The sequence below is a fragment of the Oryctolagus cuniculus genome, chromosome 8 (assembly GCF_964237555.1).
Source record: "Oryctolagus cuniculus chromosome 8, mOryCun1.1, whole genome shotgun sequence".
Taxonomy (NCBI): domain Eukaryota; kingdom Metazoa; phylum Chordata; class Mammalia; order Lagomorpha; family Leporidae; genus Oryctolagus; species Oryctolagus cuniculus.
Window position 1 is genome coordinate 137,962,796 of NC_091439.1, and position 18,502 is coordinate 137,981,297.

The 18,502-nt window shown below is 41.7% G+C and overlaps 1 protein-coding gene across 14 annotated transcripts in view; it reads right to left on the reverse strand.

Moving 5' to 3' along the window:
- RAPGEF2 (Rap guanine nucleotide exchange factor 2) overlaps nt 1–18,502 on the reverse strand; it is a 275,299-nt gene that overhangs the window by 17,207 nt on the left and 239,590 nt on the right. For 13 of the 14 annotated variants that reach the window (XM_008273492.4, XM_008273491.4, XM_051831662.2 and 10 more), the window contains 14 exons: nt 16,883–17,035; nt 16,436–16,600; nt 15,376–15,483; nt 15,074–15,277; nt 14,861–14,969; nt 14,120–14,366; nt 9,691–9,848; nt 8,797–9,037; nt 5,968–6,351; nt 4,710–4,921; nt 4,496–4,619; nt 3,886–3,909; nt 2,638–2,861; nt 1,431–1,637 (listed from right to left, as the gene is read on the reverse strand). In XM_008273492.4, the coding sequence (XP_008271714.2) occupies nt 1,431–1,637; nt 2,638–2,861; nt 3,886–3,909; nt 4,496–4,619; nt 4,710–4,921; nt 5,968–6,351; nt 8,797–9,037; nt 9,691–9,848; nt 14,120–14,366; nt 14,861–14,969; nt 15,074–15,277; nt 15,376–15,483; nt 16,436–16,600; nt 16,883–17,035 (2,560 nt within the window). The remainder of the gene's footprint in view (nt 1–1,430; nt 1,638–2,637; nt 2,862–3,885; nt 3,910–4,495; nt 4,620–4,709; nt 4,922–5,967; nt 6,352–8,796; nt 9,038–9,690; nt 9,849–14,119; nt 14,367–14,860; nt 14,970–15,073; nt 15,278–15,375; nt 15,484–16,435; nt 16,601–16,882; nt 17,036–18,502) is intronic. The other variant, XM_051831661.2, reaches the window with a different exon arrangement.

The following is an 18,502-nucleotide window of genomic DNA, read 5'->3' on the forward strand; positions in this document are numbered from 1 at the left end:
CCAAACCCAAAACCAACTCAAGAGTTTTCTGGGAAAGGCGGGGTCCTTTCAGATGAGGATCCCTAATCGTGGTTTTATAGCTTAGCCTTTACGTGAACAACGAAAAGGGAGAGTGACCCTTGTGCAACTCAACTCATGACAGCTCCAACATTGGCTCTTTGACCCTGAGTGAGTTCCCCACCTCCGCGTCCATGAAGAGAACCAGAAGGGCCCAAAGGCTCGAAGGCTCAGCCCCTCCCTAGGCGGCAGCCTCTTTCTCTAAACAACTAGACTAAGTGACTAGGAGATGGTCACCCTGCCTCTGGGTGGTGGCAGCTACCACCTGCTTTTAAAACTGACCTTTGGATGACCCCTGACTCTCTGCAGACCTCACGATACCCTACACAGTACCTTACAAAGGGAAGGGGGAGGGAACAGCTGGCTCCATGCAGGTGACGCTCATCGACAATCCAAGCACAGCTCCCACGGTATGTGTCACTTAACCCTGCTACACTCCTTCCCACAGTGGACAGCGGAATAGCTTACACTGCTTGGAAGTGTTTGAAGCAGCATATTCTCGCAGGTCAGATCTTAAGAGTGAGCCCCTGGATAATGTAGAACTTGAATGGTTTACAAATGGGAGTAGCTTCAGCAGGGGTGGAAAACAAGAGCAGTTTAAGCAGTGGCCTCTCTAAATGAAACTACAGAGGCAGCCATTTTATCACCAGGAGGCCCTGAACAAAAGGCACTTGACTAAGCACTTATTGCCTTGATGAAGGCGCTGGAACTAGGAAAATAAAAGATTCTTAATGTAATCGTTGATTCCAAGTACACACACTCCATCCTACAAGCACATGGGGCCATGTGAAGAGAGGTACGTTGACCGCTGGAAATAAACAGGTTAAAAACTTCTGAAATCCTTTGTCTTTTAAGAAGTCTAGCCATGTGACAGTGACAAACACTGAAGGTATCAAAGGAAACAATTAACAAATAAGAATTAACCTTCAATCGCTTCTCGGCCTTTTGGCTAAGATCAAGTGTGAAGAATTAATCTTCAGAGAAGTCACTTAGCTTAACAATATTTTGCCCAAATTCCATAATAATTGATAATGAGGTAAAACTACTTTAAATACTGCATAGGAACAAAAGCAATTCCTATAAGTCCTTTACAAATTAAATTAGAAAATGTATAACTTGCCCATTTGCCCCCTCAAATTCACCATGAGGAATGAACAGGGTTAAAGGAGGAGCTATTTATAAAAAGAGCATCTTCCACCAGCAATACTGAAATCTAACTTGCTGAATATTAATGTTTTATTAGGAGACTGGAATCATGGGGAAATTCAAGTATGCTGGACAAAGTTATCCCAGATAAGCACCTTTTCCCTAATCTGAAAAACATGACAGTGAATAAGTACCCACAAAAAAGGGAAACGAATCGAATCACTCACCGAAAGGCGGGAGGTCCTTCACAGGCACCTTCTTCCGTGAAGGGTACAGGGACACAGCAGGAACCTGCAGTCCTTGGCTGACTTTGTGTGGTGGCGGCTGCGGCTGCGGCTGGGGTTGAGGCTGCGCCTTCTGCTGTGACCCCGCCCTTGGAGCCACCGGGGAGGTCTCGGACTTGACGGGCTTTTTGTCACCAGGATTCTTGGGCACTGGTAATTATTTAAAATCAGAACAAAGAATGTATGATGTCAGAAGCTCTGTAGATGAGAACGTTAGAAAACCGCGAGCGTTTTCCGCCATTACATTACAGAAACTCTTCTGTTGTCTACACGGAGGACAGAAATCAGCGAGTCGCGGGGAGGGATCCTAGTTACAAAAAGTGTTGAGCTTGCCTCAGAAGATGGTTTCACTGCTAAACATCACATTAAAAGTGACAACAGAAAACTGAATAGTTCAGTATGTTATGTCTGTGCATAAGAAACACAGGATAAAAACTGTAACTGGAAAATTGTCAGAAACTATTTTTCAAAAACTATTCAAATTACCTGAAACACAGGCTATGTTTTTATTTAATAAATGCTATTAACACTAATGCATTTGCTATCAAATTCTCCGACGGGATAGAATTATCTATGTAAGCAAATAGCAGTCAACACTACCGGAGTCTTAAGCTGAGTATATAATTCTGTGGCAAACAGACGAAAAATCAAATTAATAGGGCATACAGTATCTTAATGCTCAAAACAACTCAATGCCATGTGTACCTCCTCCATTTAACACATAAGGGAGGTTGGCTTAGTCATGCTGCCAGTAAAAGAAGCAGGATCTGAACTCAGACCACCTGATCCTGAAGACAAGCTCTTCAACACGACACACAGTGCCACAGCAGGATCCTGAGTCAGTCTAATAATTTGAATCTCCTCAAATCATCAACTACATTCAACAGAAGTTATCTTCAAAATCGCAGAGATACTTGCGAATACAAGCAGAGATAAGAAAACTACCCCAACTCTACCCCAGACAAGTGTTCAAAGGCTGAGAACCTACACGCTGACTGCTGGGGTCCACTGGACAGCGGGGTCACTGATCCCCGGAGCCTAGCGGGTCCGCAGTCTCCCTCTGGGCACCGAGCCATTGCTGGCCCCACCCCGCCACCGCGCAGGACCTGCGTCCCAGCCAGCGGCCGCAGCCCTGCAAGCCAAGACTCACGTGTGTTGGTGGCTGGCTCGCACTGCAGCGACAGTGTCTGTAGACTCTCCTCATCCATCTCCAGCTCCAGATTGGACAGGTACTGCTTCACCTTCCGAGCCATCTGGGCGTCTTCATACAGCTTCTTGGCGTTGAGAAAGGAGCTGCGGCGTACCCGCTTTTTGTGGCCACCTGTCTGAGCCACATCCAGCACCGCTGCGTTGGTGCTGCCTTGGCTGAGAGACCTGCAAGACGAGAGGGCGGACACCTCGTTCTGGCTCGGGGCTGCCCCGCCTGTTGAACAGAGCGGGCTGAGACTTGGACAGACACAGCCTCCGCTCCAAAGGTCACAAGCCTCACTCCAGTTAGTGAACTGCTACAATGCGTTACAGAGTAACCCAGGTTGAAAAGGAAAAAGTACATAATACGCATTTAAGTAAACCTTCAGCACGTGCTCTATTTGCAATAGAAAACTCTAGCTTTCACCTCTCTAGAGCACTCAAGGCGGTTCTCTCGTAGAAGCCAGCAAATAATTATACATAAAAGCTCATGCGAGAATACACAGCTATAATCATTAAGGTTTATAAGACTAAATTTATTTCTTCTAAAAAGGATGCTTATATGGGTTAAAATAAAATTAGCTACAATGTTCACGGTTGTTCTTATTCCTTGAGTTGAATGTGGTAAGTTTTTAAATGCATATAGTCAATCTGTTAATAAAAATCATCATGCAAATGTAAATACATACATATGGAAACTACTTAGCACATGAATTGTTAAGAATTATTTTTTTAAAGGATTGGTTTTAACAGAAAGAAAACAGTAGTTAGTTGAGCTGTAAAAAATTTGGTTTTAACACCTGGGGGCACCTTTTATGTCATTTACTTCTCAAACATCTGTGCAATAGTAGCGCCATTGCACCTTTTCTCCCCGTCTAACAGCCTTCCTCCCCTCCCCTCACTTTGGACTTTTCCCGCTTTAGGATATACAAATTATATCGAAATGAAATCTTTCTGCGAGCTCAGAAATACGCCTGGCCGACAGTTCCCCAGAACCATCATCAATCATTTCACAGCTCTCATGGACCATGACTTCAAAAGTGAAAGCTCAAATGGATTACATTTGAAGTCAGTTTGCCATCTGAAATTCAGCTACAGCAAGAGGGTTAAGAAAAAAAATGCCAAGCAACAGAAAATACAGCAGGTAAGAAGATAATGCAATGGGCAGAACAAGAACTGTGCGTGGGTGTGCAAGGTCTCCTCCACTTACCCCAGACTCCGCCATTTCTTCTTCCTGTAAGTGAGAGCCATGGAGATGGAAGCATGGGTGTAGAGAGAGAGAGATCACAAGCTCAGAAAGAGAGGACCAGACTCCGGATAAGCAGTCTAGAAGCCCACAGACATTAACCTGCATAATCACCTCATGCGCACACAACTTCACTAGAAACACTTTTCTGGCTCAAAAGACAACTATGTTTAAATCATTTGGTCTAGAAGGAGACTAATTTCTTCTCCCTTCTCTACAGAATTCATTATTTTCTCCTACACTGACAGCTAACTCGAGGGCGTGGCTACTGAGACAATATTGTTGGGGGATATTTACGTATTGTGGTTCTTATTAACAGTTACGAGATCTAACTCTACAACTCGGGTCCTGAAAAGTAAGAAACAATAGCCAGTGACAAACGTTGGCACAAATGTCTGAAGGACTGACTGATCTTGCCAGCAGTCCACAGTGCGAGTGGGTACAGAATGAGAGAGCTTGGTGCGGTCCGCGGTACGTCTGGACAAGCACCAAGATGTCCTCTCCCCTCGCTTCCTGGGAAGCTCTACACTTGGCCTCTCCAACCCACACACGCCACGGAAGGCGACGCACTCACCGAGTCCTGAACATGAGGGCGGGGTCCATGTTCACGGACGCCATGCGGCCCACGTGACGGATCTCCTTTGCGATCATCCTTAGCTTCTCAAAGTTGACCAGCCCGTCGACCTTCGAGTCGTTTCCTGCAACCGGCAGAGAGGACAGTGGGAATCAGGTGGCACTCAGGCTACGCTTCCGCAGATGAGGACAGAAGTCCTCCTGCTCAAAGTTACCTTCGTGGAGGAACGTGAGGTCCTTCTTGATGACTGGGAACAGAGGGATTATGGGAGGCTGTAGGTTTTGACTGTTGAGCACGTTGCGGTATTTCGCCATGTTTCTGGAGGGATCGAACAGGTCTTGGAGATCTTGAAATAGTTTTTCATATTTATTAGGAAGTTTTTCCCAGGTGGTCCGTAGTCTTGCCACTGGTGCCAGGTTTAGGCCACTGAGAAGGGCAAAAAGAAAAGTGGTAAACATGGAAATGATCTCTGATGAGCTGAGGGAAGTGAAACCGTGTACTGTTTGTTTACTGCTGGACAACATCTCTGTGCACATGTTTTATATGCAGAGCGATTCACAGAAGGATGCGTGAGAAGCCACAGGTAACAGCTCTGAGTAACCGGGACGGCGACAGGAGCAGGGCTGCACCAGGGGGTTTCACTCCTCTTCCCTTTCCACCCTCGAGATCTACCATTCCCAAAACCACGACAACGGATGTGCTGTTCCTTGGGCTTCACACACAGAATAGTACTTGGCCCAGAGCGGGCATTTGATAACACAGACTGAGCAAACACCCTGTGTCAATAAATTAAAGCAAGAGCCACAGCAGCCAAAGAGAACGACCAAACTCCTAGAAAGGAATGAAGCTTAATTTAACAGCCATCCTCGATTTAACTAACTGCTTCCATTTGTATTTTCTTCCAGCTTCAATCTCAGCAGTAAAAAGGGAAGAAAATCAACATTAATTGGGCATCTGCTCTGGCTGTCTCCTAGAACTTCACACACATTGTATCACTTAATCTTTCGGCAATTCTTTGAGATATTGTTATTTTACAGAGAAGTAAACTGATGTTCAGAGATGCTCAAATAATTTCCCTAAGGTCAGAACTAAAAAGTGGTAGATACTGACTTTCCGGCCTCCAAATGAGGATAGGAGGAAATTTAAATGAAGGACTAAGATTAGGAGTCAGAGAGAAAGCAGTGTGCATTGTGAGTCAGTTAAAAAGTGCGACATTTAGGAAGTGGGTGTTTGGTCTAGCAGTTAAGACGCAGGCTGGGACACCTACAGCCCGCAGTGAAGAGCCAAGGCTCAAGTCTGGATGCACTGCCTGTTCTAGCACTCTGCTAACAGAAGACCTGGGCGGCAGCAGTGACACCGCTCGAATCGAGTGAACAGAAAGCACTGGATTTGTGTAATTGTGTGGTGTTCCTGGACTGATGCACACCCTCAACCTGTACACTGAGCTGCATCTCAAGACAAAATGCTCTTACCTGATGATGGCAAACATTGAGTTAAAATTCTTGCATTCCCTGCAGTGCAGGGCTATTTTGATGAAATGCTTAATGATCTTCATCCTCTTCAGCTGGTTTGTCTCTCGCAGGATTTCCGATGCCACCCAAAACGTTTCCTGGTTAATGACTTCTTCAAATTGCTTCAGGTTGGCACAGCTGGTTTTCGATTTGAGTTTAAATAAGTCATCTATGTATTCCGTAGGCTCGATGTTGCGGAAGAGTTCGAAATTGCGCATGGAGAGCTGCGTGGCCACTTCGACCGTGCTCAGCTGCAGCAGCGAAATCTGACTCTCTCTCAGCAGCTCCTGGGCATCCTCATCCGAACACAGCGTTTCCGTCTCCATGTTGTTTTTCAGGTAATACCTAAGGAAAACAGACACGTAGTAGGCTGCGAGGCCGGCCAGCAGTCTCTGGTCGTCCTCGGAAGGACGACGCTACTTCTCAGGGTCCGTTCGAGAGACACCGAGCCCAGGGACGCCAGAACTGTTTCCAGCCAAGGAGCACGCACCTGCTGCCTCAGTCACCGCACCACGCAGCTTCCTGTGCGGACGCCGTGACGGCAACAGACAGGTCACTCTGCGGCCGCTGCCGTTTCTTTTTCTCCTTTCTCACTTCTAAATTACTTTGGGCTGCTTGCTAACAATGACAGAAAATGACTACAATCTCAGTTGAAATAAAAGACCCTCGGGAAGGAAGCAGCGAAGATCAGACACAGGTCATTATTTTCTGAGAGGGAAGGGAGACTGACTACTGGTAGGTCTAAACTGGATCAGTCCATGCTTGCTTACTTACCCAAATACCTACGAAACCTAAAAAGCTATTTTCCCTCCATCTGAGCCTCTGAATAGAACTATCCCTACTGCAAATTTAACTGGTAAATTTCTGGAATTTCAATGAAAAGCCTATAGGTAAAAATGGTAGGTATTACCCTATTTTTTCGGAACAGGGAACCGAGGCTTCTGAGATTAATGAACAGAGAATGCTAGATGAACTCAAAATGAATGCTGAAAACTCGGAGCTGGGGGCCGGCGCTGTGGTGTAGTGGGTAAAGCCGCCACCTGCCGTGCCAGCATCCCATATGGGCGCCGGTTCAAGTCCTGGCAGCTCCACTTCTGATCCAGCTCTCTGCTGTGGCCTGGGAAAGCAGTAGAGGATGGCCCAAGACCTTGGCTTTGGAAGAAGAAGCCCCTGGCTCCTGGCTCTGGATCGGCACAGCTCCAGCCGTTGCAGTCAACTGGGGAGTGAACCAGCAGATGGAAGTCCTCTCTCTCCCTGGCTCTCCTTTCTCTGTGTAACTCTGACTTTGAAATGAATAAATAAATCTTTAAAAACAAAACAAAACTCAGAGCTGGTGCTCCTTCCTCTTTGTAAGCAGTTTGCGGAAAACAGCTACCAGAAGGTTGCCCTGTGATTTATTTGGGTAGGGAGGACTGGGGAGACAGCCAGAGGTACACAGATGTATTCTCTCAGCCAAACTCTATAAATGAAGACATAGAATGAGCACAGTCAGAGTTCTGCTCAAGCGACCAGAAAACAAACACCTCGAGTCCCTAACATTCATAGACTTTATGTTTTCCACTTTGATCACCATGAAGCCACAATATGGATTCGTCTACTATTTTTCTGAAAAATGAAATCTGAATAATAGATCCTGCAACCCACTGAGATTTGTAGAAACCCATCATAGTCACAGATGCCAATGGACATTCAAATGCTAACTGGGAAGAACTGACCTCCTAAAACAAAACCATCTGCTACTGTTGGTGTTGGAAGTAAAAGTGGAGGAGATAAGAAAGTTATAGTTGAGAGGAAGAAAACAGAACTTATGAATGAATTAAATCATAGTTTAGATCTATAACATGAAGAGGTCAAGTACAATGAAACAGTCTAAAGGGTAAGAAAATATAAAAAATGTCATTTATGGAACTATTAACTTTCCATCAGTGTAGAATCTAGTCATTATACAGGATCTAAATTTTACTACCTTTTTAAATTTTCATTTATTTTTGACTAGAGGGTGATATTCCACATATTTAACTATGGAAATATCATTCAAAAGAATGACAAAGTCAGGTTCAATGTTTTCTTGCAAGTAACATGTATGAGGCAGGCTCCTACATGGCAAGGCCTCAAGCTCTGTGGCAAGTATGGTTTGGTCCAGAGTTAAGATATGTTTTTCACAGTGGAATAGGCAACACTTGGCAATATGAGCTGGCCATGCTGTCACAGTTAGCTCTGCCTAAACCAATGAAGCCCCTAGAAGGAAGGATGCAGGAGCCAATGACACTAGAACGTTACTAGAAAATGTGTTTGTGAATGTACAAGTGACCCTTCAAAAGCTCATGGAAAACAGTACTATGAAAAAAAAACTATGTATGGATAGCAAACGTTTTTGCACCAGATAAACACCTTCTCATTCCATTTCCCCATGAATTTTTGAAGTGCCCGTGGAGAGGCCCACGGAGAGGACATCAGGATTCACTGATTCTGAAGCCTGACTCTGCTCCCACTCTCCGCCCAGCGCTCTGCCTACACGGCAAACGTGAGAAGTCGCCGTGTGGACACTGCCAGTCGACAGCAACAGTCAGGTCGTGGTGGCCTTGAGCAAGCTCTTGGGGAGTCCCTGTGAAGGTCAACAGACTGTGCTGTGCTTTCACTGTGCCACAGCAATTCTTGGTGAGGAAAGAAAACACCTTTTCTTTTTAATGTGCAGGGGCACTTACTGATTCAATAAACTCCTTGAAAGTGCTCATCTTTGAAGACTCGGACGTGGGTTTAAGGAAATGGAGTAAAATAGATATCGCGTACCTTCCACTCAGTTGTATTCTATCGGCAAGTTTGGAAAGCTGATCTGGAAGTCGTCTTTGCTTGATGACTCCCTCAGGAGTGACAGAGACCTCACACAGCGAATACTGATCCGGGGTGGCAGTGACCGCGAACTCCCGGATAGCCTGCACGACCACTTCCTTCGCTGTGGTGTCCTTGCTGATCATGATGTATCGGCTCTGCTGATCAGCCTTGAAAACTCTTAGCACCTGATCTGGCAAGTCTGGGGGAAAGAAAAGCCACACTTCAGTGCAAACCCTTTTCATGTCTGGCAATGCAACTAAGCAAAGTTAATCTGCAAAGAAAAATCGTCCTAGCAAAGGTGATGCTGAGCTTTCATCACCTCCCCCTCTTCAAAGAGTCCATCAGTCAACACCTGGTAGGCGGCAAGAACACATTTTCCCTGTGGACAAAGGAATGATCTACAGACAACACAACAACTGTACCATGTACTGATGTGTTGTGTATAACCTACAGACAATACAACACATTAGTAAACACACATTAGCACACAATAGCAGCACAAAGAAAACATTTAAATTTAAACTTGACCTTTATTGTTGTGAAAAGTCCATTAAGCTGACGTACAGTATGCCTCTGCTCTATTTATCTGATATAATGTAGTAATAACTGCATGGTGTGTTATTTTATGGAAAGGGAAACAAGATCAGAGAGATTTATTTGCTCACAACCATCTTAAAATAGTTTGAAAAATATAAAAAGAGCTAGTTACAACTGTTTGAAGCTTAAGGTTCGTCTTGTCTTTGAGTAGCTGATATACCGCACATCAAACCGAGACACATAACACACAGCATGGCTGTGTTAGAAGGACAAGGATTACTGCCAGAAAACAAAGGAAATGGTGGTGGTGCTCACCAGGAGTGGTGCTGAAGTCTAAAATGCGATGATGTGACTGTAGTAAGTCAGGATTGCTGGATGACAAGGTTCCACTGACAGGCAGCGCAGTCGGGATGTGCTTTGTCTGCCTTAATCCTACAATGCTGTCGTCTTGGGACTGGCCAATCCCAATGTCACTGAACAGAGAAGAAAATGGGAGAATAATCAACAAATTTACAAGTTATAAAAACTATCAATATATAAAAGACCACAAGTATATTTCTGCTACAAATGGATTCAAGAAAAAGCACATTAGAAAGAATGCCTTTAGTCTCAGCCAACCAACGGGTCTGCAGCAGAACAATAAAATGTTTTTACACTCTGATCTACAAGAACGAGAGAAACTGAATGAGGCATACACCACTGTGGCATAATGGGTAAAGCCACTGCCTGCAGTGCTGGCATCCTATATGGGGGCCAGGTCAAGACCCGGCTGCTCCACTTCTGATCCAGCTCTCTGCTATGGCCTGGGAAAGCAGTAGAAGATGGCCCAGGTCCTTGGGCCCTGTGCCCGTGTGGGAAGACCCGGAAGAAGCTCCTGGCTTCGGATTGGTGCAGCTCGGCCACTGCATCCGTCTGGGGAGTGAACCAGCGAATGGAAGACCTCTATCTCTCTCTGCATAACTCTGACTTTCAAATAAAAATAAATAAATCTTAAAAAAAAAAAAAAAAACTGAATAAAATGAATAGAGGAGAAGAAAACTGAGCTGCCCTAATTTTATTCCCCGATGTTTTAGAGAGAAAAAATGAGATCACTCTGGAGTCCAATGTAAGGCCCTGACACAGACTTTGTTTCTTAATTATACAGAGCGTGAAAAGCGGTGGTACATGGTGACACTTCCTAGCATCAAAGAAAAGGCACCGGAAATCGAATGACTCATTTCTACTTTTAAAGTTCCACTCAGAATTTAATGTTACAATTTAAGTTCCCAGAGAAATACTGGTTATTACTGATAGCCACAAACTTATTTCCATTTGTAAAAAGTCTGTCCCTGTGGATACTCTTGAAACATGACTTCGTAACATATAAAAATTATCTCTCGACATGAAGCCTCAAGTGTTCCCACAGCAGAACAAGTGGAAGGGTGAGCATGCAGACACAGTGATAAGTACATCACGGTAGAGCCTATTCCTCTGAATAGTTTCTGCAAAGACTGTCAAATAGACATAAAACTAAAGTGTCATAAATAAAATTAAGACGTATCTTTTAATAAGTTTTCAGCCATTAGGATTTGATCATCATACCTCCAATTTTTAAGTTAGGCTTAAAAAATCTAAAATCTAGCACTAGTTCTTCTCTGTTTCTGGGGAGAAATGGAAATTACAGAGGTAAATAACTAAGGATGATGACCTCCTTTTAAAGTCAAGACAAAAATTAAACTTAGAGGTGCTTTTGGTGTAAAGTCTTCTAATCCATAGTTAAATCCAGGACAAAATTAAATTTCTATTTAAAAACATAAATACATTCACAGGAAAGTTAAAAGTTTTAATTCTCTGTGAATGATTAATATGTTCTCTTGGCCAGCACCGTAGCTCACTAGGCTAATCCTCCACCTTGCGGCGCCGGCACACCGGGTTCTAGTCCCGGTCGGGGCGCCGGATTCTGTCCCAGTTGCCCCTCTTCCAGTCCAGCTCTGCTGTGGCCTGGGAGGGCAGTGGAGGATGGCTCAAGTGCTTGGTCCCTGCACCCGCATGGGAGACCAGGAGGAAGCACCTGGCTCCTGCCTTCGGATCGGCACAGCGCACTGGCCACAACGTGCAGGCCGTAGCGGCCATTTGGTGGGTGAACCAACGGAAAAAGGAAGACCTTTCTTTCTGTCTCTCTGTCTAACTCTGCCTGTCAAAAAAAAAAAAAAAAAGTTCTCATTGGCAGAATTTTATTTTCCAACATATAAGTATCTTTTCTAAAGATATTAGACATAGCTGACGAGGCCACTCCTAGACAAACAGCTATAAATAACAGTACACTCCAGGCACAGCCCCAGAGAACTGCCTTCTCAAGGGATGTGTCTCGGCAACACTTTAACACCTCATATGATGATCTAACTTTACACTCTCACAGTTTCTTCTTCTTCTTCTTTTTTTTTTTTTTTAATTTGAGAAGCAGAGAGCTGAGAGAGACAGAGAGACAAGAGAGTAAGACCAGGACCAGGGCAGACTGAAGCAGGGAGGTAGAATTCAGTCCAGATGTCCCATCGGAGTGGCAGGAACCCAACTCCTTAGCCATTACTGCTGCCACCCGGGTCTGCATTAGCAGGAAACTGGAATCAGGAGCCAGAAGCAGGTATTGAACCCAGTTACTCTCATACAGCTCATGGATATCTCAAACATTAGGCTAAATGCCTGTCCCTCCTACAGCTTCTTGACTGCCCCCTATTGTTTTTCTCCCACAGATATGAGGATAACTTGGAGTAACACTCATATTCACGACAGTACATAAACACCTTTCTCTGATAACACTTTTTTACTGTTGAACCTCTCCAACTCTGATTGTTACTGAAACTAGCTTTTAATCTTGGCTGATTATATAGTTGACTGACTTACTTCTAATCTCTGGGATCAATCCAATTTTTTCTCTCTACTTACTACACTTGAATTCAGTAATTCTCATGCCCCACCCGCCTCTTTCCCCTCTATGCAAACCATTCTACTGTGCGGGACCTTGTCAATTTGTCACCATCCAACATCCTAGCTTCTATGAGATTGAGAATGTCTGATGGCAAAAACAAAAAAGTGTATTAAATCTAGAATCTTTACAAATACCTATTGATATCTAGAAAAGTTTTAGTAGCTTATATCAAATAAAGTCTGTATATTATAGAACTACAGTTTTGTAAACCTTCTTTAAACGCAATATTTTCATTTTAATTGCATACATATATAAAAGTATTTCAAATAATTCTCATAAGAAAATATTTAAGCCATATTTTCTTAAATCTTCATACAAATTATTTAAGATGTTTCCCCAGTGTTTTAAAATCAACACATCTAATTATGTTTTGTTTCCCTCGTCTAACTTGAATATCTTTATAAATACACATAGAACAGAATTATGCATAGTATTCTCACACTGCAGTCCTTGCCAACATCCTGTACTGTGGATGGATTACATCCCAGTTCTTACATGTGACATTTCTATTAATACTTGGCAGGGTCATGGTGACTTTTGCTTGATTTTTTTTAAGATTCATATTTAACTCATGGTCAAATATGACTCTATTTTTTGTATTATGCTGCTAATAATTCCTCATTTAGCTACTTTTTTTTTACTCATTTAAAAATAAGTTTTTCATTGAGAAGGGCTACTTTACAAGTCAATTCCTATTTTCTGTAAATGCCAGCTGTCCCTAATGCATTGTCTCTTAGAAACTTGCTCAATATAAACATACTTTCAAGACTTTATTTATATTTTATTTTATTTATAATCATCAAACATATTGCTTAGCCTTAGGATCTGAAGTCTTTTTTGGAGAACATGAAACCACCAATCATTGCTATACAGTTTTCAGTGGACAACACAAGTTAGACACTCAACCCATCAATAATATATCTTAATTCCTATCTCTCTAGTCTGGGTGAAATGTTATCTGAAATGCAATTAAAAATAAATGCTTTGTTTCATCCTAAAATCTACTGCTTCTCTTTAGACTCATTAAATGATCAGAAAAAGCATAAATCTGTATGTTTGCTAAAGCCTGAGGAATCCATAATGCACATGGCATGTCCTGTTACTTAACATTCAAAATAATGGATGATAGTAATGGTGTTTCATAAAGCAACTCTAAAGTAAAGAAGAAGCTAAAATGAAGACATAAACCAGTAAACAACCAAAGCTAAAAAGCTAACCTTAACTAGTCTGAGTTCCTGGCTTAAATGCACAACCAAGAAGAAAGTCAAGAATACACTGACTTTCTTACTGTAGAGTTGGCTAGGAACAGAACAATACACAGGTGTCTGCATGGTTGTTGTCTTTGACAGTAGTTAAAGCATTGAAAACAGAAGAGGAAGTAGGGAAAGAGAATGGCAGGGATGGATAGCAATGACTGAAAGAGGCTGTGATTTGGCTGATCAAGAGCAGACGCAGGTGGAAGAGAAGAGACCCAGAAAGAAAGATACAACAGCCAAAAATCAATTATGGAGGAGACACACTTTGAAGAAGTCTAAACAGGAGAAATATAGTTCAAATGAACAAGTGTTTTACCATCTCTAATAAAGATTAGGAGTGGACAAATAAGTGGCAAAAACAGAATGAAAACAAACTTGATGGTCCAACACTGATTCTAAGACAGCTCATCCATGAAACCTTAAAACATTCATCAAACTCAAGTGCAAGTATTAATCCTAGCACTACCCCTGCATATCATTTTAACACCAATAAACAACACAGAAAATTTGCACAGGCACTTACTTATATGGTTTCTGTGGCAAGATACTTATCCGAGTCTTGTCAAGTATTTTTTTTAGCTTGTTCCTTCCTCCAACAGTGTTTGCTTTACTTTTTTTGTTGACTTTCTCAAGGCCTATCACCTGTTCCACATCTACAGCGAGATCGGGAATGGAGTAGCGGCTGGCCTTCTTGATGTCTCCAATTTTAGGAAGGTGAGGGGCACCATTTCTTTTCTCTTCCGACAATCTTGTTAGAAGTTCTTTAAATACTAAAAACATGGAAACAGAAACACCAACTATAAAAAATCTGAATAATTTCAAGGCAACTGTAGAATTTGGAAATATATGAGAAACACAGACTTCTATCAAAATTACAGTCCTGTAGAAATATATTACTCCAATACCTAAATGACATCAAGAAATTGCTTTGTGTGTTGCTCGGTCACAACAAGCTTACAGTACTGCACTCTCTAATCTACAGGCATTTTAGCATTTATCAATGAAAGAAAAATTTCATATACTAATAAAGATAGATCATAAACATAATATTTATGGTCTTCAAATCAGTAGATTTTGGTTTAGATCTAGTCACACACTTATGTAATTAATTCTGTATTTATAGATTTCACTTTAAATACTTCGATTCTTATGGTGTCTGAAATACGACTTAGAAAAAGGACTCCCTTCATGATTAAAGACCTGCATGTACAAATTTTAAAAAAAGACCAAAAGGAAAAAGATGAAAAGATGCAAAAATACTTACCAAATAAATTGGTTTTCACAGTGATAGATAAGTGTGTGTTATTTCTAAGAATTTCCATGGCTTTTGACAGCTGAATATTTTCAAAGTTTTGGCCGTTTACTTCTAATATCTAAGAATGAAATTATAAAATTAATGACAGTATCGTTTCGTCTGACAGAAGAAAAGACAGACAATAAAAACTCCCCCATAAACCTGGATTTAGGAATAGCTTACCTGATCCCCACGTTTCAAGCCTGCTTCAGTTGCTTTGCTACCTGAATCTACACTGTCAACAAAGATTCCGAATCCCTTCTCAGAGCCTCCAAGTAAGATAAAAGGCAAAGGAGCTTCGCGGGACGGTTTTGTTAACGTCATCAATCTTCTTTTTGCTTTAGCTGCACATGCGATATTCAGCAGCCTGAGATGCCCACCCATTTTCTGTAGAGTTCAGAAAGAGTGGTGTCAATTCAAAAGTGGGCTGACCAAAATGAAGGTAAACTTGATTTCTTATGAAAAACAAAGATCACACATATTACCTCCCTTTCCAGGTTGTTTTCAAATTCTTCTAGAAATCGAGTCATTGCCGGGTCTCCTTCAAAGTCATTGAAGTGATTATTTACCCACAATAAAACTACCCGTGTAACCTGAAAACAAATTACTTTCAGTAAGTTTTCTCCTTCATAGTGCTAACAACCTGTGAATGCAGTCACTTCAACAAAGATATCTAACTTTCTATGATTTACCTAATAATATTGAAGAAAAAAAAGCAGCAATAAAACCTTCAATAAGAATTTATTCATATTAAAAATTAAAATAGTCATTTTAAAAGGGACTTATTTTTTTTAAAAGGCAGAGTTACAGAGAGAGAAATAGAAAATACTCATATTTTGAATGTAGACTTTATGTTGCTTTGCTAGGAGCAGTCATAAAATTGTGAAGATATTTACATCTTGATTTAAGTTCAAAACATATTAAGAAAAAACAAGTACAAGGTTGACATAAAAGAAGACAGAAACCAAAGAATAAAGGTAGACGGACTAGACAAAGAGAATGAGCAGTATAAACCTAGAACGACCTGCAATGGGAACAGGTCATCTGAGAAAGAGGATTAGAATGAACAACATAGTCATCCAATCTGGACTTGATGGAACCCTCCAGACGTCATGGGGTCCTACAGCCCGCGAGCACGGTCATGCAGTGCTGCTCTGATCAAAGTGCTGAAAGTCTCACTTTAATCTAGCTTACCCCACCAAACTGGAGCATGCAGACTACCAGGGGTTCCAGATAGTTGGTTCCCAAGGATTCCAGATGTCTGGGTATGCTTAAACATGATCCCAACAGAACTACAGTTTAAACATTTGACACTGAACGTATTTGCATTTCAAGAAAAAAAATCTCTTGGGGCGAACATAGAAATCTATATACAAAAGTAATATTTGTATCACCTTATCTTCTTTTGGCTTAAAACATACATTCTCCTATTCCATTAAATCAATCTGAACATAACAGCTATGACAAAAACACACATTAAAGTAATTTTAAGTTTGTATTTCAGTATTCCATACCTAAGAATCAAAAAGGAATATTATTTCTAACCTTATCCCTGAGGCTCGGGTCATTAAACCACTCCAATAACTTTTTGCCCACTTCCATTGGGCTGGAGAGAAAAGTCCTATAGGTCAACAGGAAGTCTTCTATGAATGTTGGATCCACTACCGAGTGTTCTTCCACCAAGTGCATTGTTAGCCGTTCTGAGGTGCCCTGGAAATAAAAGGTTTAATTATCACCCTGAACAAATAACACATACATGCTACCTTAATTTCAAACCTTCAGCATAAACTGGGTAGTAACACAGATAATAACTAATAACGTGTAATTCATCCAGAAACATTTTTTGCAATTGATAACCGTTAATAGGAAAAAAAAATCCTCTTAAAAATAAAACTTTTAAATATGCTTAAAAATGAAGCACACAAAATTGTCATAACTGGCGCTAGCAGACTCCCTTTCTGTGAAGGGAGGAGAGGCGGTTCTTCGTCTCACCTTGATAACGATGTGTCCCTTTCTTGTGCCAGTTCGATCCAGTTCTCGGTGTTCTTTCACCATAACAATCTCTCCTTCTTCTTCGACTTTTTGCATGTTCTTTTCTACCTGGTTGAGAATTCGGCAGTAATCTTGCTGGGCTATGCAGACAAACTGGAATAAAACATAAGTCACGTGTTAATGATAAAGCGCCTGAGAAAGTCCTAGCAGTACTAATAACTCAGTGTGTTAATTATTTAATACAGACATTTTTCTTTGTCTCCCATACTTTCTAAATTAATGCAGTAATGGCCCTTAATCAAGCATCTCTACTTTTAATGTATTTCTTCCTTGATCAAGAAGTTTCATTTTTGGAATACTTATACGTACTTTACATTCAAAATCCTAACAATTTTATCTAGAACTCCATCAGGGTCCTCCTGAGTGGCAGGACCCAAGGCCGGAGCCATCGTCTGCTGCCTCCTAGGGTGTGCACAAGCAGGGAGGTGGAATCAACAGTGGAGCTGGGACTTGAGAGAGAGCGAGGTGAACCAAGTGCCTTGTTACAGCTGTGCCAAACACTCACCCTTTTAAGATTTAAAAAAAAAAAAAAAAAAATTCAAAAATAGGAATAGTTCTAATGAAAATATATGTTGAAAGATATTCATGGAGTGCTTAAATTTGCTAATTATACTGATGAGAAGCCATTTTATAAAGGCTATTCAAAAAGGTCACAAAACAAGCCATAAATTTGTTGTAGGTCAAACCATTATTCCTGGGCCCGGCGCTGTGGCATAGCAGGAGGGGCCACCGCGTGCAGTGCCGGCATCCCACATGAGTGCCAGTTCGAGTCCTGGCTGCTCCACTTCTGATCTGGCTCTCTATGGCCTGGGAAAGCAATGGAGGATGGCCCAAGTCCTTGGGCCCCTGCGCCCGCGTGGGAGACCCGGAGGGGGCTCCTGGCTTCAGATTGGCGCAGCTCCGGCCATTGCAGCCAGTTGGGGAGTGAACCAGCTGATGGAAGACCTCTCCCTCTCTCTCTCTCTCTCTCTCTCTCTCTCTCTCTGCCTCTCCTTCTTTCTCTGTGTAACTCTTTCAAATAAATAAATGAATAAATCTTAAAAAACATTATTCCTTATAACTGGTAGTAATAAAGATAAGCTTCATTTTTAAAGAATAAGTTTATATTAAGCATATACCAAGTACTTGCTTCTCCATGACTCCAAATACAAAAAAATTTTAGGACTTGGGGTCAACCACATAAGCAATCATGTCTCTTAGTAGTTTTAAAGAAATTCAAGAATGAATTGACTTATTACACAAGTGAGCCAGAGACCAAAGCAGATGCTTGGACACATAAAAACCACTGTCTTTTTAAAAGTTTAATAATTTATTCTGATGTAAGAAGTCACTTGAAAGTGGGAAAAAGCATGGCATTTCTCTTCCCCTTAGAGCAAAGATGAAAAATAAGGCGGTTAAATTATACTGCATATAAGATAAAACAGGACGCAATCATCCAGAATTATGTTTTCATAGGACATTTAGAGCCCTGGCCTACTGCTCATGATTGCATCAAATGTTTCAGAAGATACAGTGCAATACTATCAAGATTTTATTTCATTTTACTTTATTTATCTGAAA